This window comes from Lethenteron reissneri, chromosome 9, assembly GCF_015708825.2.
Source record: "Lethenteron reissneri isolate LAM-NWPU_2019-01 chromosome 9, ASM1570882v1, whole genome shotgun sequence".
Taxonomy (NCBI): domain Eukaryota; kingdom Metazoa; phylum Chordata; class Hyperoartia; order Petromyzontiformes; family Petromyzontidae; genus Lethenteron; species Lethenteron reissneri.
In genome coordinates, this window is record NC_083787.1 from 7,910,954 (window position 1) to 7,936,247 (window position 25,294).

General features: G+C 49.7%; 1 protein-coding gene across 1 annotated transcript in view; it reads left to right on the forward strand.

Annotated features, from left to right (window-relative positions):
• LOC133340330 (iroquois-class homeodomain protein IRX-3-like) overlaps positions 1–21,688 on the forward strand; it is a 32,950-nt gene extending 11,262 nt beyond the window's left edge. The window contains exons 2-5 of the mRNA XM_061548474.1: positions 10,066–10,323; positions 13,530–14,524; positions 18,098–18,158; positions 21,235–21,688. Of these exons, the coding sequence (XP_061404458.1) occupies positions 10,066–10,323; positions 13,530–14,524; positions 18,098–18,110 (1,266 nt within the window). The 3' untranslated portion in view covers positions 18,111–18,158; positions 21,235–21,688. The remainder of the gene's footprint in view (positions 1–10,065; positions 10,324–13,529; positions 14,525–18,097; positions 18,159–21,234) is intronic.
• The last annotated feature ends 3,606 nt before the right edge of the window (positions 21,689–25,294 follow it).

Sequence of the window (25,294 nt, forward strand, 5' to 3'; positions counted from 1 at the left end):
CCGAAAAAACACCATAATTGCCGGCATGGCGTGAGGAGGCATTCATTGGTGGATCGGGAATGTTTGATTTTCATGTTATAATACGAATCTCATGCATTGTCGAAACTTTGCTTGTATTTAACCGATGCTGTTGATGAGATGCAGCTCCCAGAAGGCCATACGGCCGATGGGTTGTGTACAAAAATAAAAAATACTTAAGATTTTTGTCTTGTTGATCTGGAAAGACAAATGTTAAAAGGATTCGTTATTCATTGCTGGTCGCCAGGCACAGAGCGCGGTGCGCTAACCACTGCGCCACCACTCTCATCCCCCCTCCCCCCCCTGTATTTAAATCGTGTGAAATATCTGCGCAGAAAGGCCGAACCCAAATGAATGCCCAGCGGCGCAGAGGCCCTGTCGGGAGGAGGAACATTCGCAAAACCAATAAGCTTGATGTCTTAACCAGGGCCCCCTTCATTGAATTCCTATTAGAGCGACACCCTCCGCCTGCGTGGAATCGCGTTGAAGAGGTTTTTTTGTGTGTGGGGGGGGGACTGTGGCGCACAAGCAACGCGAAACAAAACAGAACAAACAAACAAAAACTCTGCCACATTCCTTCCGTGTCGAGGACTCGCTCGATCTTCCAGACTTGACCGATTCGTCTTCGAGTACACTGCAGGTCTCAAGGACAACTACCCCCCCCTCTCCCCTCTCTCTCTCTCTCTCTCCCCCAGCGTGTAGCCTGTAACAGACTGTTGGGGCAAGTTCTGTTAGCGAGCACCTTTTGAAAAGCCAGGAACGGCGCACGCCTGTGATGGTTGGGTATAAGACGCACCTCCAAACTTTGTGGCCGGTGTCAATAAAAAGCGATATTCATCTGGGCACGCACCCCACCCATTGCTTTTGCATAGAGGGGGCATAGTGGGGGAGGGGGGAGGTGCAGTGCGTCTTATAATCCGGAGCATACGGTATAAGTGCAACGCCTGGTGGTGTGGGCGATATAACAGTGGCCTCAGGTTTCGTTGTTTAGATTTTTTCTCTGACCACGAGGAGAGAGGTCTGTCAACGTCTATGAAAACGTGTGGGTGCCACTGACGACTACTGACAGTTTACGTACCACACGTCACGGCGATAAATACACAAGGTGAAACGGAGTTTCTAGCGATTCGTAGTCGAATGCGTGGCCCAGGTGCTTTGTCATGAATCTCAACCATCTGTAAAAGCTCGCGTGTGAGCCCCGCTTAAATAGATCTATATATGAAGCCGAGTAGCAGTCACTTGAGTACAACACAACTATCGATACATGAGCGCAAAGATAATTTAAATGTACTTTTGATGTACTGTACTAACACACCTCTCCATGGAAGTCATATTCAAAGATAGTTGTGAATAAGCGTTCGCAGTAGCTGTAATATATATTTTTTTCTACGACGGTGAATTGTACGTGTAGGCATATACAGCGATGAAATCGCGTGTGGGGTCGCCTGTATTAAATCTCGATGAAAGTCGATCGCGTGAAGACATCCCCTGTGAACTAAAGGATCACGCGCCAAACGTCATCAGAAACTCGGAAACGTCGTGGATCTTACTGCGAAATTAAGCGGCTGGTCATTTCAATGACACATCCGCGGACGGCAAGTTGCGACCGGCTCCCGAGTGCACTCCCCCGACACCGACTCGGCAAGTCGAGGGAATTGAACCCGTTCGAGAGAACGGTCGCAACACCGAGCAGCGAACGGGGAGACGGAGCGAGTAAATCATGCTCGCCGTGTCGTTAGGGCGAGTGATGACCGGGTGCATCGCAAGCATCGTGAGAGTTTTGCTGCTGCTGCTGCTGTTGCTGTGGCGGCTTGGGGAGGAGGTCCTTCTTCACCCAGCGGTGGATTGAGACCGTGGCCGATGGATGATGATGTCGTTGAGCGTTGTACGCAGCCAATGACTTGATGATTCGCGCACGGCACGCACGCAGCAGTGCGGGGTGCGAGATTGCTGTGGATGGCGCAGACCCGAACGCCGCCGCAGTACGGCGCGAGGTTAAGCCCCGCTCGTGTTGGCGGTTTTGGAAAAATAATGTTTCCTCCTTACGTTTAACACATCGAGACGTCAACTCTCATCTTGATAAATAGCAGCGGTGCCATGCATGCATATACACACACATGTGTCTGTGTGGAGAAGGAGCGGTGGCGCAGCGGTTAGCGCGCTAACCCACTCACGGCCACTAACACCAGTGACGATTATCTGAACCGGTCCTGGGCCTCCCCTAAGTCGACTCGGCCTCAACTGAGTACCTGGTGCTTTGTGCAAACATGGCCACTGGGGGAGACGAAAGGCGTCCGTGCGTGGGTGCTGGCCGCCCCCCCCCCTCTTGTGCCGTTCCGACCTTCATAGGTGCCGCTCGCTAACAGCACTTGCCCCCAAAAGTCTGTCGAGGCTATACGGGGAATCTTTGACTTTGCGGTGGTTAGCCGCACCGCGCTACGAACCCGAAACCCACGAGTTCGATTCCTGCCCTCGGGGGAGGGGAGGCTATCATCCGTGGCGTTGTCTAACAGGTGCTGCATGGGCCTGCCCTAGGTTGACTCGGCCTTAAATGAGGATAGCCGTTGCGGTGTGTAAGCGATCGGCATTGGGGAGACAAAGACGGCCCGGGCGTGTGCGTCGGGTGATGGCTATGACGAGCACCGACCGACAGCCCTCCTAAGGCTATGCGATGGGGTGCGTGCAATTGTAATCGGATGTACACGCGTGTGCTGTAGCCGACCAGTGTGGTGAAGTATGGTCAGATAGTCCCCCACGGGCCCGCAAAGTCGTGGGGAGGCTCTCAGCCAGCAGTGGAATGACATGCACTGTATACGTACTGTACACGTATGTTAATGCGCGTATCGTTTTGTATATTTATGTACGCTACGTGTTTGTACAGCAGTAAGATTTACGTAAGCCATACGTTTCCTAAAAGTGTATACATTGCAGTGTTTACATGTGTATGTGGACTTATAGCTTTACACGTGTTTGTGCATAGTGTGTACGTATATGCATGTACCTGTATTGATGTTCCAATCGCCACGCATGTGTGTGCGTTAAAATTGCCATCCGCCTCTGTCCATTATCTACTGCTGGATGAAGCCCCCCCCCCCCGCCCCTCTCTCCCCCCTCCCCCACCCGTCGTCGTTATTCTGCAACCGGGGTTGCTTGGCCATACTTCACCACGCTGGTCCAGAGCGGGTTTGGTGAAGACTCGGGGCAAAGAGCCCAGACAGACAGACAGAGGTGGCGTCGCTATCGCTCGCCACTGATGTGAGCCGTGGCCTCGGAATCGAACTTTGGGTGTAACTGGCTCACCTCTTGCCAGGGCGCCAACACTCGCCACGCGTCGTGTATGTGTTATGTACTGTGGTCGTACTGGTTACGGTCGAGTACGTTTGTGTGTGCATATATGGTCTGTGTGTACATATACGGTTTGTATGTACATATACGGTTTGTGTGGACATATATGGCACCTGTAGATGCGACGAATGGAATTCGATACCTCTGGCTATTATAAGAACGCATCAGCAGCGACACGTGCAGTACAAAACAAAAACCCGCCCAGATAATCTCCCCCGAGATTCTCCCCTGGGTGGACTTAGCCCTAAAAAAAATGAAGATGAATGCGTGTTGCGATATCGCCGTGTGGTCAGTGTTCAGGACACATGTGGCCAGGGTGGGGTGGCCATGGAGTTCCTGACGACTCCAAATCCTCGAGTGCACCGTGATGGACATTAATAGGTGCTCGCAAACAGAACTCTCCTCTCTCTGGGTGATCTTTCGAGTCTAAGCAGAGGGGTTCTTGTTGTTACTGCTGTTCTTAGTCGGTGTTTGAACAATGAGCAATTCCTTCACTGACCGGCGTTATCAGAATGGTAAAATAACTCTGTCGTGCTGATTGTGGGGGTGGGGGGGGGGGTCATCCAGCAGTGGATCGACAGGAAGGAGCTGTTGTACAATAACCCGATTCGCCGTGGCCCAGTGTGCGCGTGTCGTGGTATATTGTAATCATGGTGGTAATAATAATATTATTATCACCCGCCACTCTTCTTAATGCATGAATACTTGATAAGGGTGAGCTTATTGAACAATTAAACGGCGCGGATAAGCGAGGGGGGTTTATGCGCAGTCGTGTGTACGGTATGTGTACATGCACTTTTCGTGTACTGTATATGTACGTATGAAAATATGCATGAGTGGTAAGTGCATCTTTGTAGGGAGACAAAGGCGGCCGGGCGTAGTGTTGGCTACCCACGCTCTCGTGTGCCGTGCCGGCCTTTAATAGGGGCTCGCTAACAGCACTTGCCCCTACAGTCTGTTAAGGCTATACGGGGGATCTTTGTCTTTGTGTATCTTTGTATGTGTGCAATATACACAGGCGCTCGCGAATAGCACTTGCCCCAGATTTGAAGCTTTCGTGACTGCAAGGATTCATACTCGTAGGTTTTTTCGGTAAAGTCACGTAGGTAAAAATAAAAATAAATAATAAAAATAATAGAAATAATTATAGAAATAAAATAATAGTTTATTTTATATTATTTTTATTTTTACCTACGTGACTTTACCGAAAAAAACTACGAGTAGCACTTGCCCCGAAACAGCCGCTCAGTACCTGTGCAGGTATTCCTATGGTTCTATTTACGTGTATACAATTACACATCGCTGCATTGATATCACCCATTGCGTCGCGGATTGTGCGTGCGCGTATTAATAATGAATGCGATCGTGCACGGCCCTTTGTTTTAATCCACTGCTGGATGAATGCTTCTCCACGCCACGTCGGCCTTTGAAGCCCTTCTTTAAAGCGGTTCAGATGTCAATCGCCACTGATGTTCTCGCCGTGTTATAGGGTTCGAGCTCAGGCCGCCTGGTTCGCAGGGCGGTGCACATCGTGTTTGTGTGCTGATGTGTAAGTGTGGATCACGTGCTCCAGATAACTGTAGGCCTGAGTTGCAGGTGTGTACGTGCACGTGAATTTCCACATCGTAATTAAAGAACATTGCTGTGCAAAGATTGCGTATGCATGTGTGTATGACTAAATATAACAATGTAAGACGGTTTAACAAATACGCCTGTGTTGTGTACTTTTTGTGCACGTGTTCAATTAAACACGTCCATTTGAGGACAGTACCGATATGTTTAGTTATCTACTTAATTGTGCATTCGTTGACCGGTGCAGATATTGCCACTGATGCCAGCCCGTGGCCCGGAGTCGAACTCTGGGTGGCCGGGTTGAGATCGCGTAGTGCGCTAATCACTGAGGCTAACTCTCGCTCAATCGTGGCATATGCAGTCGTCTGTGTGGTCGATGTGAAAAAGCACGTCATGTTACAAAATAGGTCATTTACTTATAGATCGCTACACACCTGCGTTGAATGGATGATCTCTCTCTCTCTCTCTCGAGCGTATGGTATGTGCAAATCACACGTCCAAGTTTAAATCTGTTGAATGGATAATGACACGTTTTAAATGAAATATGTTTAATACTTGCATGTATTTAACCATATTGTTGCTATGTCAGTGCCTGTACGTGTGTGTGCTGAACGTCTTTCGCACCGCACGTAGCCAACCGTGCTAATCGGAGGTGCGATGGAACTTGATTCTGTGTTCAAACTGCATGCGCATGGTGGTCGGTACGGCATTACACCGCATAGGCATTCGCATACATTTCAAGAGATAGCGACTGGAGATTATAGTAATTCCGGTTCATCATGGCCAATGCCGTTGACGCCGTCACACCTCGCCCGTCGCTTCCTATCCTGCCGCTAGATCCAGAAGCTGTCGTACAATCGACACCCGACCGCCGAAAATCAAGTCGCATCGTCGTCATCATCGCCGTCATCAAAGCCCTTGCTTTAGTTAAGCCAGCAGGCTTAATTTCGGCCGGGAGCTGCCCTGTAGGCTGAGCCCCGTCAAATATTTCCGCACCTTAAGCTATGCCGTAGACACTTTTGTCTCGACGGGAGCAACCGGGTTTGCGTTTGGTGCGGGGGGACGGGGGTTGGAACAACCAGGAAAATATTCCACGGATTCCGTGCGACGTTGTGCTCGGAGTACAACTACTGCACGCGACGGGGTCTATTGCAAGTACAACGGCATGGGTAGACCTTCAACCAGCAGTGGATTGAACACGGCTGATGATAACTACCGCACGAGAAAGCACGACTCGCGGGGAGTCGACTGAAACCATCATCCCTGGGGAGGTGTGGGGCGGTCAATAAAACGAGTACCACTTCGTGGGAAGGCAACCAGTGGCAATCCAATGGATGCACTGGCCCTCGCCCAAAGAAACGTCGAATTTGCCACACTTAGGGGTGCCAACAGACATGAGCGCATGCTAAGGTTCGATACCCGCTGCAGTTTGCCACCCGGTGACAGTCCGCGTCCTTGTGAAATAGCCGTTCGGTAATACTGAAATGTAGGCCATTGTGTTCCCGAGTCTCAATCACGCTACATGACGTCGTTTAAAACCAGCAGGCTATTACGCGCTTGGATATCTTAAGACCCTGTGACTTCATTTGCAAGAGTAGGCCACTGTGTGTGTAGTCTTGTAATCGTTGGCTCCCGTATTGCAAAATCGTAATAATAACAATACTATAATGATAGCAATTATGATCTACGTAACCACAGGCCCCAGGTCTCTCTTATCCCAGCTTCTCTTTGCAGGAGCTCTAATTTTGGTTTAATAAATGTTCGTCGGGATAAGCTGAATACGTTACGCTAGGCTACTTGCTATCAACTTACATTACGTGACTTTACCGAAAGAACCAAGAAGATTAATCCCTGCAGTCACGAAAGCTTTAAATCGAAATTTACATTTAACATTTTGCTTTCAATTGTTTTACTTGTTTTGATTGATCACTGTTCGAAGGACAAAAAAAACAATCTCAAATGTGTCGTTACGTTTTAATAATCCTAATAACAACAACAATAATTTCCAGGCCTTTGTCATTCCACTACTAAATGAGGGGCTTCCCACACCGAGTCGCTCGTTTGACTATACTTCACCACGCCGGTCGATGCGAGTTGGTGAGGTGGAGGGGCCCAGCACCGAGACTCCAACAGAGGAAATATTATCTGGAGCTCAGCGCCCCCGGACAGCCCCTGGCAGAAGCGAAGCCTCGTTCGAGAAACCTCATTGCGAGAGTGTGAAGTAACGTTGAGACGGAGGGTGACATCGTCGTTGTGATTTAATTATAGAGCGAGGGCCCTTTGTCTGTATGTGCACTCTGCTGGGGTAGACCAGGTATTGCAAGTTCGGTTTCATGACTTGAACTAAACAAAAAAACTACTTAAAAAATGTTGCCAGGTAAGGCCCACTGAGCTCACTTCATAGCTCTTCATCAGAAGTGACCTGATTATTGCAAATACTTTGAACGCACGTTGATTCTAAATGTGGAGGGAAAGACGGGAGGACCAGGAGAAAAATCCACGCGACCACGGAGAGAGAGAGAGAGAACATGCACACTCCATATATACAACAGGCGTCAGGGTCGGGATCGAACCCACGCGCTCCTGTATACCAGGCGAGGTAGTTAACATCTCGCCACCGCGGCACCTATCACCTTGGCGTGTTTCACCTCGTTGTGTCTCGGAACCTCCGTATTTGGCTTGGGCTTGCGCACCCTGCGATCTGTCGGCTCCAAACATGATCGTGTGTCTCCCCGCTCAACACGAGCAGTGGGGCACAACTCATGTCGGTTCTATCGGTGGCCTTGAAGTCAGTGGTGGGAAATTCCACGTTTCTATGGTGGGGGATCATCATCACTATACTTTAAAAAGTACTACTAATTCTATGCAACACTCGAGCGTGAACATTTTTAAGGAGGGGTGGGTGGAAAAAAACTTAGATGGGGGGGGGGGGGAAGTCAAAGCCAATCATCACCATCATCACTACCATCACTACCATCATCACTACCAGCACCAGCACCATCCTCACCATCACTACCATCATCATCGCTACCATCAGCACCACCATCGTCAGCAGCATTGGTACCATTATCGCACCTCTGATTAGCACGGTTGGCTACGTACGGTGTGCAAGAAGTTCAGCATACGTACATGCTCAACATACAATGTTAAACTCTAAACAATTGTTAATTGCGAAACAGAATGAGTAACAGTACGATCTGCGTGTGTCTATCGTGCCTTCTGCTCCGAGAGAAAGGATGCGACGCCCATCGCTTAATTTGCCGCCGGTGTTAGATATTGTACCAACACGTCTTGACGTGGCCGTAACAGTTTACGGTTATTGGCATGATTGACGCAGTTGTTCCGGCTCGTATCTTTTTTTTAAAGTAGAAACACGAGTCTACTTGTAAAAACATTGTTCATTCCGCCGAGACAAGATGTGCCCTTGTAAAATAAACCACGCTTCTCAAACTCGACGTTTACCTATGCCCTCTCCTGCCGGGGCGTTGCGTGGCAGTGGCTGTCGATGGCGCAGAGAGGCGGTGGCTGAGAATCCACATCGCTGGAGTCGGGCGTGGTGGTGGTGGTGGTAGGCAGTGGCTCGTCATTATCAGAATCAGAATATTTTATACAGGTAGGAGAACAACAGGTTCCACACTTCCCACCAGGGATTATTTGTCTGTCGTGCATATTTGTCTGTCCAACCTAAGTTCCTACCTGCCCACTCCGAAGGAACGTGTTTTATGCTGGAGGAACCAGATGAGCTATGAAGCTATTTTGTTCACGGATGCCCAGTAGTAGGAGCGGGTGTAGAACGTTACAACAACAAGCAATACAAAAACACGATAGGAGAGAAAGGTATAGGAAAGATAAACAAATCACTTAAAAAATAAATATACAAATATATCGTCCATCTGCAGTGGTCAATCCACTGCCGGGCAAAGGCCTCCTCCCCAAGCTGCTGGTCCCGATCCTGCGGTGTCAAACCCTGCCGAGCCGCTCACGCACGAGCTGCGATCACAGCTCCATCTCCACGGTTGGCGTCCTCTCTCTCTCTCTCGGACGCGTTTAGATCCTTGGCTGACACTCTATCGCTGTTCGTGAATTGTGCACTGCATTGTGACGCTGGCGGCTTGAGTTTGATTACCGGCCATGGCGAACATCCGTGTGCGAGAGACACCTGAACCGCTACCAGGTCACCCCCCCCCCCCCATGCTTTTCACCAACTCACAGTAACCTACGTGGCGACGTATGGTCCAAACAACCCCCTTGGCAAACGTGGCTTGGAAAGTAATTCATCCAGCAGTGGGTTTACTGGGCTTTACATTATTATTATGGAATGGATAAGTGTATCGTTAGCATGACAACCACCTTTTACTTCTTACAATGGGGTACTCTTTATAATACTTATGGAGGGTGGTGATGATAATGATGATGGTTTGGCTGAGTTGACTGACTAGTCCTGTCGGCTTTGATGCTCACGATTGAAAGCCCAGTTACTAGCGCTGCATCCAAACAGATGTGACCCATTTTACAAACACAGCACCTACGCACACCCTACATGTACCCTATACAAGTGTAAACACACCAACAACAACAATACACATGTAAGAACGATGAATATAAAACAGACCACTCGTTTGTTAGGGTTAGGACTCGTGTCTGGTCGGTCGGTCAGTTTGTTAGTTTGTTACTGGACATCTGTGAAAAAGAACTTTACAGCTCATCGGATCCCTTTAGTATAAATACATATTCCAAAATATAAATGTTTTGATTCCGATTTTTTTTGTATGATATTGATAGTGTTAGTGTTAAAGCTGTTGTTGGGCATGCACGGTGCAAAATAAGTTCAACATACCCATATTGTCCGGTTACTGTCAGTTTGTGAGCGTTAACGCTGCTGTTGGGTACGTACGGTGCGAAAGAAGATCAACATACATATGGCCCGGTATGGCCAGTTCATGCTGGGGCCAGAGTTTGGTTGGCTGCCCCGTTAACCCCCCACGCCCCCCCCCCTCGCCCCCCCCTCGCCCCCCCCTGCCCCCGCCAGCGTCGCCCCCTTCCCTGCCGTGTTTGCCGCGTAAGGGCCGTTCACCCCCGTGTCCGCCTGTCGCTCTCTTGGTGTTCACAGCGCCTGTGTTGTGTGTCCAGGGCTCGCCGTACGAGCTCAAGGAGCCACACGGCGCCATGCTGGCCTGCGTGCCTCCCGGCGTGAGCCTCTACGGGGGCTACGCGGCCGCCTCCCCCTACGCCCCCTACGGCATCGGAGACCCGTCGCGGCCCAAGAGCGCGACGCGCGAGAGCACGAGCACCCTCAAGGCCTGGCTCAACGAGCACCGCAAGAACCCCTACCCCAGCAAGGGGGAGAAAATCATGCTGGCCATCATCACGCGCATGACGCTCACCCAGGTTGGTGGTGCTGAGAGAGAGCGCGCGCACGTGCGGAGTGGCCGGTTCGCGCGCATTGGGTCACCCGGTGACCCAAGTTCGGTTTTCCACTCGCTGCCAACAGCAGTGATGGAGTATCTGAACTGGGCCTGGGCCTCCCCTAGGTTAACATCGCCAGTGAGGAGACAAAGGCGTGTAGGGGTGTGGTGCTCACGAACAGCACTTGCCCCAAAAGTATTTTCGAGGCGGTGCCGTTCACCAACAGTTTGTTAAAGCTATACGGGGTGGGGTGGGGGGTTTTTGTCTGCATCTTCTTGACAAGTACATGTTCTTATAACTTGAGGCGATTGCAAAAGGCGCTTTGTTTCACAGACCACAGTGTGTGGTGTGTTAATCAAAGTAAATTCGGGAGTAATTTTCAAATTTGGATATCGACGCCGGCACACATGGCCTACACTTTTTTTTTCGAATGTCGCAACAACAATTCAGTGCATTGTACCAATGGTTAGTACGCCGGCAGTATTAACCAGGGCAGCCTGCTGAGCTCGAACCGCAAACTCCTGCGACAATTCAGCAAACGCACCACCGCTCGGCCAGGTCACATCACACCACGTGGTGCAAGTGGGTTTTCCGTCAGCTGTGAAGGGGGCTTGTGAAGGGATACTGCCGAGCAGTTGGAGGCAGTTGTCCTCCGGCAACAACGGAGAGCAGCTCACAACAACGAGCGGAGCACCGGGCGGCGGCTAAAACGCAGAAAGTTGGCGCAGTGGGGAGCACAGGGGGTGCATCTGCCACTCAGCTCAGTCAATCAACCCATGGCACTAGGGTCTGTCCCGTGTCCTCCTGCCAGCAAAACCTTTGATGCTTCACATCACCTCAAAGTGCACCTAGGCTGGTGCAAGCACCGTGATGCCATGCGTGTCAAATTACGCCCGCCAAATTACGCGTGTAAGGATACATTGTTTTTGATTTGTATATATTGTGTTTGATTTGTTTGTGGCCTTAATAGACACTTGCTAGCGAGTGTTCGATTCCTAATCATGGATGACAGTAAATGGGTGATATTTGTATGAAGTACAATGGACATGGAGTGATTTCGTTGTGCTCTGTATGATGTGCTGGCATGTGTGAGTGAGACTGCATGCATTGCGTTGCTGAGTTATAATAATACTAACACGTATTAGTGTGTAATGAAGGTTAATTCATATACCTAAAGCAACACAATGTCAGTCACACTGTAACTATATCGCATTCTCCGAGTGAATAATAATGGATGTGTGTAACCACCACATATCAATAAAAACCCATCCTGCAATGTGACTTTAAGGACATTTCAGTCGACATGATTCCTTTGGAAAAGTTTTCTTAAACGTAAAACGTCCGGCTATTATTCGGGTTTTCGTCTTTTAAAAGTAATTTCGGTCAACACTATTTCACACGGTGCGCATACATACGCGCATGATCTGAAAGAGACCGCATTGCGAAAATGTACGCAAGAAAATAAAATGCGGCTTGTACATTTTTACGCAAATTACCTCTTGCGGTTAATTACAGTTTATAGTCCGTAGTGTGCACCCAACTGACGATTGAAATACTGCGAATTCAAGTTGCAATCTTCGGAGCACTCTACTCATCATTTCTAAAGGGTCATACTGGTAGGAACCTCCTGGTTACACCAGCCCACAGGGGAATTATTGTGTCTGTCCGTCCGTCGTGCATCCAAAAATGGGAGGGGTGGGGATGGGTGGAGAGGGAGGGGGGAGGGGCTGGTGGGAGGGTGGGCTGGGTGGGGAGGGTGGGGAGTGGCTGGGTGGGGAGGGTGGGGCTGGGTGGGGATGGGCTGGTCACCCCGTGGTGCCCTTATAAAACTCAACGTTTAACCTACTCACGCCGGCTTGTGCCCGCCCTCACATTCGGGCATATTTGCAGGAATACGCCACGCCGCCGTTGACCCTGGCCATTGACCGAGCAACCCAACGTTCCTACCAGCTCCCTCCGCAGGAATGTGTTTAAAATATATACTCATTTGTGTGAGGACATTATTGGTGGCTGTCCCATGGAAAGACTGGTACCCCCAATAGGCATGCGGGTGATCGACTAGAACCCACCACAGCAATGTGGAATTTTCCACAACTGCCTCAGGGTCGACAGCGGAGGTGAGCCCGCTGTCCGATTGCCCATTTGGATAGGGAGACACCGTCACTACGAAGCTGGTGACATAAGTTTGATTCCTTGCCAAGGTGAGCGCCAGTGACGAGTAATGCCGGGGTCAGTCCTGGGCTCCGTCTCCCTTCCCTAGCATGTAGTGCCCAGAGTAGTGAAGTATGATGAGTAGAAGAAAGAAAGAACACGATCGAGTCCTTCGGCCGTTGGTGGCTTGAGAATGACCGCGTTTTATTTAATTTGTAAATTATACATTGTGTTCAGACAATCATGGTGGGATAACTCTCAAAGGCTAGACAAAACAATCCACTTGCAAGTGTGACAACCATGTAACCGTTTCCTAAGAAGGTTAATATTTAGTTTCCACGAGAAAATTAGTTTTCCTGACGCCCCTATAATTTTCGATATGGGTGCAGTTAAGCCGAGATGAAACGCGTGTCCTTTTCTCTCTCTCTCTCGCCCGTCAGCTCGGTTGCGTTTCCATCCATTGTGCAACGGCCCCAAGTTTTAAGTGTTACAGTTGCACACGATCTGAACGCAGCTGTGGAAAGCTAATGAATTACAAGAGTTAATTGCAGTGCACGTTTCTCAACGTTACACGGTTTCATAGGACTCCACAGCCTGGCATGCTCGAACACCCTTCATTTGCTGGTTATGAAACCATTTAGACGAATTACTAGTCGAAGGTCTGATGGCTGGGTGGCTCAAAGGTCAAAGTGCTGAGTCAGCACAGCTGTGATCCTGGGTTCAAATCTCTAGAGTGGGCCACCATCCATCAAGTGCAGCGAGTATCTCGATGGCCCTCACCGACACTTTGAGTTGGCGGTCTCAACAACAAACCGGCCGCACGTTCAGTTCTATTGACCCGGTGGTCTGGATAAGGCTGTGAATGTTTACGTGTGCGATGCCGCACATCGCGGCGTGTTGTTGAATTCTGACAAACGAAGCTTCCCGCAGTCACGACGAGCGCGTCGCCGTGTCTCCTCCGAGCGCGTCGCCGTGTGTCCTCCGAGCGCGCCGCTCTAACCACGCCGCCCGTGCCGCCCACGCCGCCGCCGCCACAGGTCTCCACGTGGTTCGCGAACGCGCGCCGCCGCCTCAAGAAGGAGAGCCGGGGCCCGGAGAGCGGCGACCACGAGGATGGGGAGCCCTGGGGCCGCGACGACGACGGCGGCGCCCCCCCGGCCCCCGGCGACGGCGACCGGGACGGCCGGCCCGAGAGCCGGTCGGGTGACGCCGCGGCAGTGGCGGCGGGGGCGGCCGCGCGCCAGCGGGGAGACGGTGGCTCCCCGTGGGCCGGGACCCCGGAGAGGGGCAGGGGGCGGGGCGACGACGAGGACGACGACGAGGACGACGACGACGACGACGAGGTGGACTTTGAGCTGGACGCGAGCGAGGCGGAGGAGGCGGGGTGCGATGGCGGCGACCGAGCGCGGTCGTCCGGCGAGCGGCACCCGGGCGGGCCGGAGGACGCCGCCGTGGCCGCGACGGCCGCGGGGTCGCCCCCACCGCCGCGGAGGAGGGGCCCGCCCGGGGAGGCCGAGCGCGGCGCGCCGTCCGCGTCGGCGTCCCCGCCGGCCCCCCCGTCGCCCGTGACACGCGAGGGCGGCCGCGCCGAGGCCGCCGCCGTCGCGGCGGCGGAGGTCGAGGCCGAGGCGGAGGACGAGAGGCGCCGGCGGCAGCGCACGCCGCACCCGCCCTGCAAGGCCAAGATCTGGTCGCTGGCCGAAACGGCCACGGCGCCGGATTCCCCGAGGCCGCTGCGTTGTGGCGGCGGCGGTGGCGGCTCCGGGGCTGCGGCGGCGGCGGCGGCGCAGCTTCACCACGGCTCCCTCCACCACCATCACCACCATCACCACCACCCGGCCTTCCTGGCCGCACGACCACTGCAGCTCACCTGTCCCGTGGGGCCGGCACGGCTCGCACCGTGGGGCGCCAGCATCAGGATTCAGCAGCAGCAGCAGCAACAGCAACAGCAGCGAGCAGCGTTTGAGACGTGCTGCCTTCCTGCCGATCCCTCTCGGCCGCTCGCTAGACCTGCGATGTGGAAGAGCAACGGGTGAGTGACTCGTCGTGAGCTGGCGATGTTGGCAGTGTGCTGTATGTGTGTGTGTACGTGCGTGTACAAGCACGGTGCTGGAAACGCCAGCCCTTGTTCGTAGTTCATCGGTGCACGCTGCACCATGTGTGCGTTTGCTAGTTCGTGTTGCTGGGAGGCAGTGGTGCAGTGATTACAGCACATTGCTCTCATACCACTGCCCTGGGTTCGATTCCTTATCATGGATTGCAACGGTGGCAGCTGGAATCTGAGACTTGTGCTGGACCTCTCCGAGATTGATTTGGCACTAAATGAGAACCTATTATGGTGTGGGAATATCAGCAATGGCAAGACAAAGGTGACTTGATATGGTCCTGGCCACAACATCCCCCGCTTGTGCAGTCCTAGCCCAAGTAGGTGCTCACTGACAGAACTTGTCTCTGCAGCTCTAGGTCTAGCTTCGTGCCTGTTTGAGATGATATCCAGACTAACGAGCTTGACCAACTTCTGCAAAACACAACCATGTTGGGGCTTGGGCAATGTCAACTGCCAGTGTGCACACTGACACTCCTCCAAGTGTCCTTCAGTCGGCAAGGCCTCGTTTCTTCGCTCCGACACCTGTAGTAGTAATAACAATAGCCTATCTTACCCTCCCAGAAGCCAACAGGAGTGATTATATGTTTACATCTAAATATCTTGATAATATATATTACTATAGAAAGAGTACTCTTAGATTCTTTCGGTAAAGTCACGTAGGTATAAAATAAAATAGATCGCGACGTTTCGGGCGCAACACAAGCGTGTGTATGTACATGTGTAACTGTACTTGGAGGCAAAGTGAAGTAAAAAGTACTCCAAGTGCACATAGCCTGGCACGAGAACTGTGGTGATGTCATCGTGGCAAATGGCGGCTCTTACTGCATCTATATCTGAACCTGGGCCCCTTGCCCTCATCAGATCTGACGATTGATACAATTGATCAATTCAGTGTATTGTTGGTAAACATTACAATTCAAGATTAACGTGCAATTTATATGCACACGTCACTGTACATAAAGCTGTACAAAGAATACATTTTAAAAGAACACAAATAAAAAAAGATGGTACAAAGGCAGACAAAATTTAATCGATTACTAATTGACATTGTAATATTTATGTTATTTGCAGCTGCTTGCATGTTATTGTGCATTGTCTGTTACACAGTACTATGTGTCAATCAACGTGATGGGCGGAAGTCAAGTGAACTGTCAAAATTCACTATGAACCCTTTCGCCGGAATGTCGTCATTGGCACGAATTTCAGCAAACATGTGGTATTCTCAACGTGGAATGTGGCCTGGGACTCCTCTAGCTTGGCTCAGCCCAAACGGCGAACGGGTGGCGCATTGCCGGCCGACGTCAAATCTGGGGGGAGGGGGGGGGCGAACACAGCTAGGCACGGATGGCACTGGCCACACCACAGTGCAAGAAAAATTGTTTAACATACGTACATGCGTACGTACATAATTATCCCCTCTGCGTTTTACTGCATGTCTAAGTAGATAAGGGCTAAAGCATATTCATTGCTGGAAGCTTCTTCAGTCCCTTCCCACCTGTGTCCAACCAGAAGTGTGACCAGCCACACCAAAGTCGGTGGGCAAATCGAGCGTGGTGGGGTACTCCTACCTCGTCCGAAATGTCTGGCCAGAGTGGAAGAGTAGGCCAAAGTACCCTCTTGCGGGGAGACCCTTCCGCTAGCAGCGGCACGAGCAAGCAATTGCAGTGCTGCACCTTAAGTAATGCTGAAAGGCATTTCGCCCAGCAGGGTTTGCTCTGCTTACGACGGGTCAATGGCCGATCTTTGCGCAGCTAAATAGCCCAAGTTGCCAGTGCACACTCGCCACTGAGCCACCTCTGTTTACGATCGGGGAAGAGCAAAATTACGCTGCGCTCCTCTGAAAGGGACGTTTAAAAACGGCGACGTAATTTTCGAGGGTAGGACCATTAGCCGCACGCACGGTGCAACTCAAACGGCAATTTTTAAAATTGGTCACGACTTAAATTGCAGAATGTCAGACGCGACTGCTTTGAGATGCTCACAGTGTCGACTTGTGAGTATGAACATATCGGCCATGAAACGGAAGGTCCAATTTACGTAATTTATATATTAATAATACTCTAATAATAATACTTTTAAACATTATAATTTATATCCCTTCGTAAATCCACTGCTAGATCCATTCCTTCCAACCCAGTGCCAGTAATGGGGCTTGTTTGACCATGTTTCACCATGCTGGTCATTGGGGTTTTATGAAGGGGGAGGGAGGTGCAGGACAATTTTGCATATTGCACGCGATTGACGTTAGCCGTGGCACGGGAGTCAAACTCAGAGTGCCGGGTTCGTAGCGCAGTGCGCGTGACTGCTCCTTCGTTATAGGAAGAGAGCACGCCACCGAAATCCCCCCAAACGGTTCTCGGATATGCACCGAGGCAATGTCCCGGGTCGTCTAACACAGTCCAGGTGATGTTCCTTCATGAATTACCAGGACAGTCACGCGCTCCACCGTAGCGCTCCTGTGCCGTCAATCCATTCACGTTGTTTTGAAACATTTGGGCGGAGTCTCGAAGTGACATTTCGCGCTGCGACGGCACACCTGAAAGTCGTCTAAAATTAATTTATATTTTTTTCTCTCTTCATCAAAGCTGTAAAGTCTCGTGGGGCAGCGGAGCACTTAGAGATGTGTCTCTACAAGAGCCATTCGTCCTTTTGAGTTGCATTTCTCTAAACCCGCCGAGAGTTCATTAAGATCAATTATCTCTTTTGCAATACGGTTCTGTGCTACTCTATACACATAATGACAGGTGGTGTGTTTTTGCACTTTGCACATGGGTAATTACGGAATTTGGATTGTGACACGCGATCACAATGGCTTTCTCTAGACAACGATGATTCCATTGTGTGTAGGGGCTATCTGCAGAATTGACAAGTTGGTTGGTACCACGTGCTATGATCCCTGTTTACTCGGGTTCGATCCCTGCTCATGATGCATCACCACGTGGAAAGATGTACATGACCCAGGTCTGGACTTGCCCATAGGCATTATTACACTGGTGCAGTGTGGTCATCGTCGGCACAGGGGAGACAAAGGTGGCCAGCTAACAGCACTTGCGCCTACAGTCTATAGATATAAAAGGGGATATTTGTCTGCGTGGGTGTGGTGTGTCTGTGTGCACGTGGGGAGCGGTAGTCTAGCGGTTAGCACACTGCGCTACGAAACCCGGCGACTCGACTTCAGATTCCTGCTCACGCCCAAACACCAGTAATGATTATCTGAACCGGTCCTGGGCCTCCCCTAAGGTCGACTCAGCCTCAAATGAGTATCTGGTGCGGTGTGTAAACATCGCCACTTGGGAGACATGGGCGTCCGGGTGTGGGGACTGGCCACCCCCCACCCCCTCGTGTACCGTGCCGGCCTTCATAGGTGCTTGCTAACAGCACTTGTCCCAACAGTCTGTTAAGGCTATACTGGGGATCTTTGTCTTTGTGTGCAAGTTATTGTGAGCACAACACACCGTTTCACATTGACAGTGACCAATGTATATTTGTCTATTTCAGAACGAGACGGTGAATTAGAAGCCAGCAATGACTCAAAACCTCTCCATGCCATCTTCAGAAAGTGAGTTCTGCTTTTGTGTGTGCTCTCATGAGTGTGTGTATGGCCTTTATCGGTGCATTGCCAACAGCACTTGCCCTACCATCCTCTGTAAGTTACAAGGGTGGATTTTTGGCATAGTGCGTTACAAACCTGGTAACCTGGGTTCGATTCCTGACCACAGTTAACATTCTTGGCAATTATTTGAACCGATCCTGGGTCTCCGATAGGTCAATCCAGCCTGAAGTGAGTAGCTGGTACGTTGTGTAAACATCAGCATCGTCAAGACAAAGATGGCTGGGCGTACTGGAAGCCACACCACTCCCTCGTGTGTCCTTCATAGGTGCTCACTACCAGCATTTTCCCCAACAGCCTGTGTAGGCTACACGGGGGATCTTTGTCTGTACCTTGTGTGTGACAAGGGGAGTGGGGTGAGGAGATGGAGTGGTTCACCCACTGCGCTAGAATTCTAGCACAGTGACTGGAATCTGAACATGCTTTGAGTTTTCCTTGGGTCAACGCTGCCTTAAATGATTACCTGGTGGTCTATGAGCAACAGCAATCGATGAGCAACAGCAAATGGGGAGACTAAGGTGGCCAGGTGTAATGTAACGTTGGCCTCAATCGGCGCTCGCTAAAGTCGGAAGACGTTCAGGTTTGCCACGCTCACTTCCCCAAATGCCCCGCGAATTAGGGCACGCATTGCCACACGCGCGCTCTGCCATGCGCCCGGCAAATTTTCATGAGAACTCGGAAAACGTCACCAGATGTGTTCGCCTGTGGCAGTAAATCGAACGCGGAGATTAGCGAACGCGGGTGTATTGGGCAAGGCTTTGTCGGTAACAGTTCAGTGCAGGTATCTCCCGACATCGTGCCCTCTGCCTTAGCATTGGGTTACATGACCTGCTGCGGCATTGCAATATATATCGGCACCGTGATGTGACTGTCGGTTTAAGGCGGTTGGTATTTTATTCGTTGTACCAGGGGTTCCATTTCAGTTTCGGTTGCCTTTATTAGGTATAACCATGTAAGCCATGCGGCTCTTGACTCGGGTGCAACCGCAACAAACAAAAACATGAACAAGAAACCTCCCTAAAATAATATGAATGAAGTTGCGTAGGGAAAAAAACATTTATTCATTTCAAAGTCTCTACGTCCTTCTGATGAATCCGAATAGGGTGCATAAAAAAGTTAAAACTCCTCCACATCTACGATTACAGAGCCATCGCTTTGACAATATCCAATCAGCTGCTCAGAAGAAAGTCCAGAGCATCATTATTAATCAGTGGGGTAACTGTAAATGGATCGCCCTTTATTATCAAGCAGCGGAAGTTAAGAGCAGCATGGCTGGTCGCACTGCTCTGTTAGCCCAACAATCTGGGGTTTAATTAAAACTGGTTGGCAAATCTGGCCTGGGCTTCTCCTAGGTCAACTCAGCCTAAACTGAGGACCCAATGCTGGTGCTATTGCTATCCCCGACGACCTGCCCATCCGAGATAGCCCAACCGTAATAGGTGTTCACTCACAGCACTCGCTCAATCAGCCAGACACCTACAATTCTCTTTGTGAAGGGCTTCATTTTAAAAAAAAGGGGCGAAACCATCTTTCGCCGATAACATTGCAGATTTAACAAGAGTGTTTAATAGGCGACGTTTTAGGCAATGGCGCTTCTTGGCAGCATCATCGGGAGGGCCAGAGAGGTAGAGTGGACATACAGATGAAGGACATGAGCACGTTATCAAATCCCATCTCTTGACAACTCTGGCCTATCAATGTGCTACGAAGAAGGGGCATTGTCCTGAACGCCGCCTATTATACACTTCGTCATTTTAAGGCCGCGATGTCATTGACGACTGTGTAGAGTTTTTTGGCTACGTGTGCATTGTGCGCCACTGCCAATGCAGCAGCAGTAGCAGTAGCGGCGGCGGCAGCGGCGGCGGCACCGCCACGTAATCTGGCTGTTTCAGGACAAGGTAGCCAGGGCCACACCTGCAGCGCGCGAGCACAGAGAGTGCGCTAGCGCTAGCGCAGAGAGTGTGCTAGCGCTAGCGCAGACAGTGTGCTAGCGCTAGCGCTGCACAAGTGCCGACCCGGATCGTCACGATGTCCCGAAGCCACGCTGGCACAATTGGGATTCTTAGAATTCGGTGTAGAAGCCCCAAAGGCCTCTCTGTATTTTACAAAGCAGCCTGTTCCGGAAGTCTAAACGTGGCGGGAGAAACTCTTCAAGCTGGAATGCACAAACGGTCACCTTGTGTTTCCCCTTGCATCATCAGTCGTGGTCAAATCCACTGCTGAATGAAGGCAGCCCTAAATGTCTGTAACGTGTCTCACGATTCTGCGGCGTGTCAGTCCACCCAGCACGTACACACGAGCCGACTTGAGCGTGCAGACAATGCTTCGGGGGTTTTTTAAATCCTTTATATTAAGTTTGCTTGCTTGCTTGCTTACGACCGTGCAAATCTTTCGGTCGTTTTTTAACCCACATCCCGTGATCCAATCAAGCTGACATTTTCCACACAGACTCGTTGTGCGTGACAATTAATTTTCGTGAAAATTTTTTCCCAAAATTTTACACTGTTTAGGGAAAAAATATATATATTTAATTACCAATTGCTTAATGCTGGCAGACAATCATCTGACCCATAGGTGGCAGCCATCTCAAGCCAGAGGACGAGAGGACTCTAGCCGCCACGCATATAAAGGATTTATAGTGAAAAACTTTGTTTTTACGGGTTAATTTTTTTCATTACACCACTGGTCCCCGTGCCCCCTTATACACCCAGGTTACCCTGGCCACATTACACAGAGAGATCACGTGACCAAGTCTCTAGTTAACACTGTTAGCATTGCATGTGTTTCACGCCGCGTATAAGCGCGTTCTGTGCTCGCAATGTATTTGTTTCAAGTCGTGCTTTAGCGTGCTTTGTGATGCGTTTGCACGATGCTGACGTTTCCCGCGCACGTTCCGAATTTCTCCTGCACGGTGTCCACGCCGCAGCCTGCTGCCGCACCACCAAACCCACCCCCCTCGCCGACGAAAGTCTTTCTGTTGAGCGGCACTTTGCTGACCCCAGTGCGTGTATCGTTGCCTCCGCAGATTTCATCCGCACCTCGACGTCACGACCATTGAAAACCTGTGCAGAAGAAACGACATCGTCCCCATGTAACGCGGTCACGGCCGGAGGATATATATATAAAGCATCGACCAAGCGACACTGATGACATTGTTATTATTATTCTTCTTCTTCTTCAAGTGTGAATATTTTCTAAAGCATTTGTAAGTTTCGCGTTTCAGGATGTTTGCTGTTGTGACTTTGCTTAGCATAAATCGTAGACGCCTGTTTGTTAAAATGTAAAAAAGAAAAAAATACAATAAAAATTGTGATTATTCAGCAAAAAACACGATGACGGGAGTTGACGTGCAAGTGATTTTGAAGCCTGTGAGAACGTTGTTTGTATATGGAGCGCCGTCTGTGCTGTGTTTATAGCAGGGTGAAAGGCAGTCCCGTGCCAAAATGTATATCTATTTTTTTTATTATAATAAAGTTGTCTGGAACATTAAAATGCCTCCCGCTCGAGAGGGACAATACGTGCTTTGTATCTGCGAGAGACAAACACAAGACACACGTTCGATGGCCTGCGTGACCACTGTGGGAGCAGTCGTAAGCCACCGCTTAATCTAACCGTTTGGAGCTAGGGTTGGTGGACAATACACAGATGCGTTCAACAGGCATCGAGGTGCTCGGAGGGCAGCACAGCAAGTAGGCCGACGTGCGAGATGCTGCCACGGTGTCATGGTGAGCACGTAAATCCTGAGGCGGTCGCTGGTTCAATTCCGTCTACTGGTGGGGCAGTCGAAACGGTGGCGCGGGTTTCGTAAATCTCAACTACTGTCCACACAGCTTTAGCACATGGGTACACCACATTGAAATCAATCTGCAGGTCGCTTGCGGTGGGATGAAGGGTGGGGCCTCTTCTGAAACGTCTGACCGACATGGAAGAGTTATTTACACCATTTGTACTTAATTTGCCAGTAAAAAATATGATAATTGTGGTCTATGCAAACATGACTCCTCGTAAAAAAGGTGTCAGTTTTGTTGCCAGATAAAAGGGTAAAAAACCAATTATCATATTTTTTTACTGGAAAATTAAGTACCAATGGTGTAAATGCTTACCCAGAGCTCTCATACTCTGATGGTGCATTGTCTTTGAGTTGTGCGCCTTTTGGCGTCATCTGGTCCAATCCATGTGAGACTAGGCTCTAAGGAAAGCTGTCTCGGGTGTGGACCAATCAACTTCAAGGACAGTGCATACATTATCAGAAGTTATGTTTTTTGTTTGCATTATGACTGCGCAGGTATTGTGGTCTATGCAAACATGACTCCTCGTTAAAAGAGGTGTCAGTTTTGTTGCCAGATAAAAGGGTAAAAAACCAATTATCATGGAAGAGTAAGCCAAATAGCCTCGATTGGAGGCGTTTAGCGGTATGAAGGGACATGCCAAAGTCGATGAGGAAGGTCACGTGTGCAGGCCCTTGTGGACAGCAGTGGCACGGGTTGAGTTATTGCAGGGTTGCACCTTTAGCTTTTTACTGTGGTTGCATGCCACACGCTAGAAACACGCAGACTTGGAAAATAGCTTCACGTAACAAGGCAGGATCCTCCTGAAATGTCGTCTCGAGAGTCGATGTATTCAACTAAAACAATATCCATCATTCCGGACAATTAGAGAAGGATTGGGATAGGCTACACATTTTAAAGACAGAATATCGATTACATTAAGTAAATATGTTCGACTGTAAATTTGCTAAATATTGTATTTCTCCTCTACGTATTCAAGAGCTAATTTGAATGTTAAACATTAAGCATTCCAAATTTGATATACATTATGTATTATTCAGCCTCATGTTACGTGCAATATATTTGTACATCTCAATAAATCACACGCTATGTCATGTGCGGCATTTTGTTTATAAATGGAAGTGCACACACGAGATACATAATACATGAGACAATGCATATGTACACTCTAATTTAATACATTGTCAAATGTCAGCACCTATTACATGTAATTATCCCTTATAAAATATGTATCGTTTGCATCTAACTTATTGAATGTGTACGCATATATATACATAGGGGTGTAGTGCTGGTACATTTGTCAGCAGACTGCACGACAATCGACTCAACGTGGGTTCAACTCCTGACCAGGATGCAATTCACGAGTGGAGAGTGGCATCTGAAGCTGGGTGCATCTGGGCCTCCTTTAGGTAGATTCGGCCTAAATGATTAAGGTGTGCGTTCACGTTGTCAAGAGCAACAGAACTGGGAAACAACGGTGGGCAGGCACCATTGGTCTGAATAGGTGCTCAGCACCAGCGGTTGTTACAATAGTCTACACGATATATAAATAAATAGCATTCGCATGTAATTAATGGAATGAAACAATTAAAATATATCGACCGCCGGGGAGATGGAACGATGAAATCAACTCGTGCAGGTGCTGGGTGGATTACCACAAGATCAAGAGAGGTGGCAGTGCCTTTGGGAAGCCTTCATCCAGCAGTGGATTGACCATGGCTGATGATGATGATAATGTGTATACTGTATGGGCAAAGGGATCCCCTTGTGCATGTGAGAAATAGGTTAGTATTCATCAACATTGGTAGTGCTAAGCCAGCAGTGGAAATTCGACATTACCATGGCAGGGGCCAGCTCGCGCATAGCACCGCCACTCAAGGCAAGTGGTGTTTATACTCTTTGGGTTTTTCGGTAAAGTCACGTAGGTTAAAAAAGAAAACAAATAAATTAAATCACGACGTTTCGGAGGCAACACAAGCTTCCGTTTTCAGGTGAAACCTCCCCCCCGAAAATTGCTGCAATTTTGCTGTTGCAGCAATTTTTCATCTGAAGACGGAAGCTTGTGTTGCCTCCGAAACGTCGTGATTTAATGTATTTGTTTTCTTTTTTAACCTACGTGACTTTACCGAAAAAAACAAAGAGTATGAATCCTTGCAGTCACGAAAGCTTCAAATCTAGAAAGTGGTGTTTATTTCGTCTAGCCTCGAGTGAAGAGGGGATAATTCCCCTGTTCCTGATTGCGAGTTGATCACTCTAACCAGAGCACACTACCCTGTCATTACATATTCATAACTATGACTAAATATTGATTATGTATTCATATGTGTACGTTCACACACATACACACGTATACACTGTTACAAATAAACGCCCTGCCCTTGTCAAGTTTTAGAAGCTGTCGCGGTGTAGACGATGAGCAGCAGCAGCAGCACACTGGAGTTGCAATCCAGAAATCGCCAGTTCATCCTCCCGGCACGGCAGTTGAAACAATAAGGCAGGATTATGAAATGCCCCCTCCCTGCGGTGTAAGCAGGGTGCAACCGTCAGTCGGCCGATAGACGGGTCATGCTTTCGGTGGCGTAAAACTAAACAAATATTTTTGTTTTATTTTACCAGGTAAGGTTCCACTGAGCTGTGTCGGTCTTTTTGCAGAAGTGACCTGGCTACATGACAGCACAACGAAGTGGCTTAACACGTGGAGATGTATAGCAGCCAAATGCTCTAAACGTACATTTTTCTAAATGTGCCGGGGAAAACTGGAGGACCCGGAGAAAAATCCACGCGACCACGGGGAGTGAGGCATGCAAACTCCAAATATACAGCAGGCGTCAGGGCCGGGGTCGAACCCACGACCTCCTGTATACCAGGCGAAGTAGTTAACATCTCCTAGCCACCGTGGCGTAAAGTGTGAATACTCCCACCTCTTCAAATACGTTTGTCCAGTGTGGAAGAGTAGGCCAAAATCACCCTCTTAAGAGAGGCCCTCCAGAGCTCCCTTTGAGGGCAGAGTCTCTTTCCACCGGCGGTGGCGTGATTAAGAAATTGCAGGGCTGCACCTTTACCTCCCCCCGTTATCTAATGAATTGCATATGAGCTTGAACACGATGCGTCGCGTTATTCGCGGCACCTTTCTGGAGGCTATAACAATCCAACACAAGCACGGTTTGCATTTCATATCATGGACGCAGCAAAATGTTTTTGTTGAACAAAATTGCACAATTTTAAAAAGGCAACGCACTTTTATATATCCTCCAGCAATTGCCTAAGCCTCTCAAACACAATTTAAATAACGTACTT